The sequence below is a fragment of the Scyliorhinus canicula genome, chromosome 4 (assembly GCF_902713615.1).
Source record: "Scyliorhinus canicula chromosome 4, sScyCan1.1, whole genome shotgun sequence".
Taxonomy (NCBI): Eukaryota; Metazoa; Chordata; class Chondrichthyes; order Carcharhiniformes; family Scyliorhinidae; genus Scyliorhinus; species Scyliorhinus canicula.
In genome coordinates this window covers 55,224,610-55,231,531 of record NC_052149.1, presented here as the reverse complement: position 1 = coordinate 55,231,531, position 6,922 = coordinate 55,224,610, and the positions used below count along the sequence as shown (strand labels likewise).

General features: G+C 42.0%; 1 protein-coding gene across 1 annotated transcript; it reads right to left on the bottom strand.

The window, feature by feature from the left end:
- Positions 1-2,090: 2,090 nt before the first annotated feature.
- dmrta2 (DMRT-like family A2) lies at positions 2,091-5,847 on the bottom strand. The gene is made up of 2 exons (XM_038794286.1): positions 4,874-5,847; positions 2,091-3,565 (listed from the first exon to the last, which is right to left on the bottom strand). The coding sequence occupies exons 1-2, from the start codon at positions 5,295-5,297 to the stop codon at positions 2,694-2,696; spliced, it is 1,296 nt and encodes a 431-aa protein (XP_038650214.1). The 5' UTR covers positions 5,298-5,847; the 3' UTR covers positions 2,091-2,693.
- Positions 5,848-6,922: the final 1,075 nt, after the last annotated feature.

The window sequence follows — 6,922 nt, the reverse complement described above, 5'->3', positions numbered from 1 at the left end:
CGATTTGTTGTTACAAAGTCTGCGTCTCGATCAAATGCAAATAACATAACGCAGGGCCCTGAAAGTAGCAGAGAGACATTTTGGTAAGAAAAACATTTCGCGGCCAATGTAAATTTATGAAGTGGGAATCATGTCTGGGTAGTTAGAGTTGAGGGCTGGGGGTATGTTGGGTATGTTATTGGGGGGGGGGGGGGGGGGGGGGGGTTGCGTGTGTTGGATCTCTGTGTGTTGAAATGTTAAATTATAAATTGCTTCAATAAAATATTTTCTTTAAAAAAGAGTAAATTTATGAAGTGTTTTCTGATGCAACTGCGGTGTTTTGCTGACATTAGGAAATTGACTCGATTACGTTTAGACTATCTCGATGCTTTTTTTAACTTTCGAATCATTCAAATCGCCTTGTATTTGCCTGGACCTTATTTACTATTGATACTGCATTTGTAAAATTTTTAATATATTCTCCAAATAATCATCAAGAAGTTAAATATATCTGAAGGAGTAAGTCCCTTCAAAATACACTTACGCCTCCCTTTGCACGCTGTGGTGACAGGTACTTAACCACCGTTTTGGTTTCGGTTTTCATGGTGAATATTAAAAAATAATTGTCCTAGCTGTCAGTAATGTATGTCGTTCTCGATGTTTAAAGCTACTGAACAGATAACTAACTATATTTGTATTTCAAATATTTCAAAACGTGCCGAGCTTCTGATATAGAGTTCGATTTTGATTTTCTCACCAGTTTGATTCCGTATAATGTCTGCACTTAAGAAATCTCATTACCCTGCCTGTCAATACTTAGTGGATAATTCAGTTGATGTTCCAAAAATATTATATGGTGGTGTGTTTATCATTTTTTTTTATAAATACTGAAACAATGTGGCATCAAGAAGCAGGGTGTGGTGTAAAGTAGGATTAATGTCAACGCTCGGTTTTAAAATAGGTGGAATATTCAGCGATGCAGTCTTGGCAGAAATTGTGTGACCTCACATCACCGCGGTAGCAATTCTCTCCGAGTCCTGACGCCCGCGTCAGTAATCCCAGATATAGAACGTTATCCTGAACAAATTCAGCTGTGAAGGTTTATTCAGATGTTGCCCACTTTCCTGGGACAGACACTCTGCTACCATCTTAAACACAGTCTTTTTTTTCCAATTAAAGTGGAATTAGGCAACCCAATCAAGTTAGCCGGCTATTAAAGCCCCAGTTTATTAAATCGTTGTATTGTAGCCATATTATGTTTCACTGACTGTAAGATCTAGGAAAAGTTTTGTAACATTGCCGATCTGCTTGCAAAATGTGTGCTGGATTAATAGGCGGGATTATTGCACGGGGTCCATTAAAATAGCGCAGCTATGTCGCATTTTTACCATATGAAGGACGATATTGGTCAGTGAATGTAAAAATTGGAGGGGAGGGGGGGGGGGGGAGAGGGAGTAAACATTTGAGGACAAGAAAACCCATCAGGGCAGCTGATAGAAATTTCCCTGTTCCAAACCGGTTTTCATATTTCCCTTCCTGGCCACCAATATATGAGCGGCGGCTGTAAATTCAACATTGTCCTTTTAGACGTGATGTTTACCCAGCCATACTTGATGCAAGAAAGTAAATAGATCAACTCAGCCAGAGTGCCGTTTAGCAGGATTAGGTTGCCATGGTTACGAGTTTGATGAGTTGTGCAATCTTAATTCAATACAGTGAGCCACTTTTTATTATATGTAGACGTCATAAAGTTTTAATGTCAATCGAGTATATTCTTCCGTCTGAGTTACAAACATCATGCAATTCATGAATCAATGATGGCTTTTTTCCTTCATGCCCTTCGAAACAATGGGGGAAGCAGTTTGATAGGAGAACCCTTCAATAACCCTGTGTTCGCTGGCACCAGGAATTCCTTTAACATTTCGGAATGAACCGACGCGATTCGATTGCCACAGACTAAATACTCAAGATCTCCTGCATTCCTCACTTGTAAAGAAACCAGCCAAACGTCCTCAAATTGTGCTGTCAGCTTTGGCTTGGTTAGCGATTTAAGTCAAAATACATGTCCAGAAATTTGTTCACAAAATAACTTTTATTTCTATCAAATGCAACGCACATAACTTTGACTGTTACACGAAAAAATAAATGCTAGAATCAACACGGATCAGCATCAAGCTTCTATATACATGCATATGTGTGATGGACATATCTACCGACTTGCTGTAGCCCTCTTCTCACAACTACAAATGTGGCTAGTTTCTTTACGTTCGATATTTACACACTTTCCAACGTCTACTTGAAAGAAACAGTTGCAAAAACAAGTACTAAATCAAAGAATCTAGAATATATTAATCGGCACCTTAAACAGCACATAAAACGTTGTCCCCTCTTCCATTAGAATATCGCAGTTTCTACATATTACATTAATAATTTAGGATATAATTCAGTTTTGCTTATAGACATTACACTTGAGTAATCTAGTACACAATAATCAAAGGAATTCAGTGATTATGGCTATGAATTACAATACCAGCGAAATATACCGTTAACAAAACTGCACGTTAGCACGTTATTGTACAATCATGTTTATTGTTATTATTAAATATTTAACTTTCTCCTCTGCATGTTCTAAAATAACCACAGAGGCACCGCGAAATTACTAACAATCCAGCCGGTGCTGTGTGAAATGTTAAGACGCCTCAGAATGTTGGGACTTACTGTTTATCCGGGTTATTATTTACAACTGATCCGTAAAGTCCATTAGTGTACACTTGATCTTTGTGTAAATTGGACCTATCTCGCATGAGGTCGCTGAAGGCGTAATCCATTGGTGGACGAAAGCCCAGTGTTGGGACAAGACCTGTTGTGGAATAAGGCGTCATGAAAGCGAGTCCCCGACTATGGGCTGAATATGCTAAGCGAAGAGGATTGAGTCCGAGATGTGGCCCAATGGCATAGGCGTTGGGATCTGTAGTAAAATGGGCCGCGTTGGGCTGGAGCGGTGAAAAGGCAGACCTGTTGCCCAGGGTCCCAATGGCAGGAGGCACGGCCCCAGCTACCAGAGGTCGATGTGATGCGGGCCCTTGGACAGTCTGATGAGTCCTGTCCCGGTGCCAAGTTTCATCGGAACCCTTTTCTTGCTCGCGGTTGTTTAGAATCTGCTCGATGGCTTGGACCACGTCCCCCCCGCAGCCCTGAAGGACCAGCTCCAGAACACTTCTCTTGTGCGAAGGAAAGACTCTGGTGAGAATTTGAATGGGAGTCCTCTGCCGGGCACCTGTGGACGGGGTGCCCGCCCTCTCATCTTTCTCTGCCTCGGACCCAGACTCCGAGCCCAGCGGCGTGATGGTCCTTGGGCTATCCTGTCCTTCTTTCAGAACTTTACAGATGGGAGAGCTGAGGAAGGACTCCCCGTCCCCGTTCTCGGAGCCAGATCCGTGACGAGCGTCTGGCGAGGAAGTGCCGGGCACACTGCCAGTGCCCGACTCGCTGTCCCCGGACATGGCCTTCACTAAGGACTGCTGTGGGGTCCCAGCTCGTGGCAATAAACTCTTTTGAAATAACTCGTACTTCTGGAGTTTAGATTCTGCAAATCAAGAAATGCAAACTGTTTTAACCTATTATCATCCAATGTGGTTGTATTCTCAGATCCTCACTGCCTAGACAGTTATAAATGACCAGTTGAAAGTTAGCACAAGGCAAGTGGAATTTTGAAACTTTCTGATGTGCATACAAGTTGTATCTTTGACAAGTCAGTTTGACATTGATAATTTTACTTACCATGATGTGCACTCTGATTGGATCAACTGTACTCAGAATCGGAGGACACCATGTGATGGTTATATAGTCAGAACAATTCACAATGTTGATTTTTCAGATCTTCAAACCGCTCCCCAAATAAAGGAGCGATTATCTGAAACATTTTTTTGTAAGCGCTGCATTTAAACTGTATTTGGAATTACTTTGCTTCTTAATCGTAACTTTTCAGTGAATAAAACGTTATTTTGAAATAAGGCCTGATAGGCGGCTTCTCCCATCAAACAGAAAATGGCAGCAAACGATTTGAAGAGCAATAATTTGATCAAAGAGAGAAACAGACACCGCAGTGTGTTCGGATTACGCAAATTATTCTTAACATATTGCGAGAATTGGTGTATTTGATTAGTATAATGGATTGCTAAATTGCCTTTCATTATTTCATAATGTGAATTTACAAGGATTAGTGTGTGCTGCGATTAATGTTAAACGGATTATTTGCCTGGTGTTAGTTTTAATTTGAAGAGGCAGGAAAATCACATTATTCTTATTTATGCACCATGAAATTGTACAGATATTGTTTAATCTGCATGCAGGAGATGGAGAGAAACATTACTGAATGTTCTCCTGAAGCGAAGAACAATGTCCAAATAATTGATCAATTAATTACACACACCAGTTTGTAGAAACTGGTTATTTTTCTAAATCGTAATCTGCTGTAAATTTAGGTATTCATTGATCCAAGTCGTAGGTTGAATTACATTGCAAATCCGAGGCCCAAACCAAAGCTCCAGTGAGGATTAATACCGGGAGAGGCCAGGGCAAGGTGAACTTGTATGTTTCGTTTCTTCAACTAAAAACTTTCTGGGCGGTAAATAGGGGGGGAACTTGGCTAATTATTTAGAAATGTTTATCAAAAAGTAGTGCGCGTTAATTTATGGAAGGCATTGTTAACAAGGTCTTAAAACTAAACTCCGGGCTTTTTTTGAGGTAAAACCCCTTCTTCTACCTAAAGCTGATCCAATATTTGATGGATTTTGAATCGACTTTTTTCGAATTCTCGCGCGAATGTGAACAAAGAGTTTTCAATCCACCAGATAAAAAAAGTTTGGAAAACTTTTGAAAAAGAACCTTTTACCTGTGTTACCCTCGGGGCAGACCGACCCAAAGACGTCGTAGGAAGAGCGGGAGGGGATCATGCCGTTGGCAGCCGCAATGGCCAGTCCCTCTGCCGTCCCGTACAGCAGCTGCAGCTCCCGGGCCTCGTTTTCTTCCTGTGCCTGCTGCCTCCTCAGCGCTACCTGGGCCGCCATCACTCTCTGCCTCTCGGCGATCAGGGTGCACTTGGCGCACATGCAATCCTTCCAGCGACAGTAACGTTTGTGGCCCTTCAGAGCCGAGACCACCCCGTGGTTTCTGCAGCGGGCGCACTTGGGAGTCCTCGGGTACTTTTCGGTGGCGCGCAGCAGCAAAGGCGGAGCACGGAGCAGTGCCCCCGACATCGAGACAGGTATGGCTGTCGGATTAGTCTGGGCGGTAGAGAGCTCCGTACGCAATTCCATCACTTCAGGATAGATTGCTGCCCACTTTAACGCTATTGCTTCAAATTGCAGTCTCGGACTAGTTCTTAAACTCTGCTGGACACCGTTGAGACCGCCACGTATTAATGGGTAGGAAAGACAGTAGGAGCCGTGTGGGAAGAAGCGATGATATGTATGACATTAGCATTAATGCTGCTGGATACAGAGGTTCAATGAGTCCAGTCCCGCGCTCTCTCTATTGTTGCTCCTTACGTTTTCATTAGAATGAAATTGACAACATGTGGCGCCTGCGATTGGCCGAATGGCACGCGGGTGAAAGCACACTTCTGATTGGTTATGGTTACTGTTACCTAGTGTCCACCTGAACCTTGCAAAATAACCAAGTGAGTATTACAACAGTATCTTGTAGATACAACTGTGGCCATGCTAAAGTTGAAGCCTTTATTTTACCCTCTGTAGTTAATGCCTTTAACACTGGTAACCAAGTTCTACTTTCTATTGCAGGCCGCCGTTTTAAAGATGATGTAATTACCAAGTAACCCAGAAGTTGAATTCTGGGTAAGTAGCAAGTCTACTTTATTAATTATTTCCTCTGGTAATTGCAACAACAAAAAAAGGAGGGTTTTAAACCAGGCTGCTGTAATCAACAGATACAGCTTTTGGAAGAAATAATACTCTGTTTTATACATTCCAGATCCATGCTCCAGTTAACCAACCTTTTCATTGCTCCCATTGTCAAATCGATATACCTTACCGGCTGCGACCCGCTTTGGGACGCAGGAAAATGCAATTTATTTCAAAGTGAAACAATTATAACTTTGAAATTGGCATGAAGCGATGTCATCGAATCACTGGTTCGCCAGTCAGCTTTATATACCTTTAGCATGGGTAATACTTCCATGGCTCATACAGAAAGAGGGCAAACTACAAGTGATATAGACCTGGACAGAAATGAAAGCCCTTCGGGGCATTGCACATCAAATCTTCTCTCCTCTAAGAAATTGTGATATCAAAAGTGAGAACTCCGTTTATGTAAATTTTGTATCCAAAATAGTTTTATAAAAAATTCTATATAAATAAACCGCAGTGGAGAACTTGCGCTTCCGTCATCATTGGGGCGAAGAATAATTTTAGTCGCGGAAATTCCGCCATAAGAGATACTTCTGGGAGAGGTACGGGTGAGTAAAGCAATCCAATCCGTGTAGCCGCAAAAACCAGTTCCCGGAAATGGCCGGCGGTGTTCTTGCTGTTGTTCCCGTCTCCTCTCAATTAATGATCACACAATGTTCAACTTTACTTCATGGCTCCCACCATTTCCTCCGCATTTCCTCCACAACTAAAGACACGCAAAGGAACCAAAATAGAAAGGTATTATTTAGTCCAACAAGTGAACATAAGAGTCGCCAATCTGGGATAGCGAAACTTCAAAATATCTGTCATGTGAACTGCATCGTTGAAATGTTTTTAAAAAACCTGAGTATTTTGAAGAACTAAAACTGGAAAGAGCGATAGGGCCCTAATTATTAAATGCGGCTTTTCTATCTAAAGCCTATCGCCCTGTGAAATATTGGAGTTTAATGTTTGACTGTTGATAGCAGAGGTCCCAGCCACAAGATGGTTCAATGTTTATTGCAGCTGAAGGTTTG

Excerpts from the sequence above, each read along its gene's own strand:
- dmrta2 (XM_038794286.1), bottom strand. The coding sequence starts at position 5,297 with ATGGAATTGCGTACGGAGCTCTCTACCGCCCAGACTAATCCGACAGCC. Across the intron at positions 3,566-4,873 it reads CTGCCCCGAGGGTAACACAG|AATCTAAACTCCAGAAGTAC; the intron begins GTAAAAGGTTCT and ends CTTGATTTGCAG.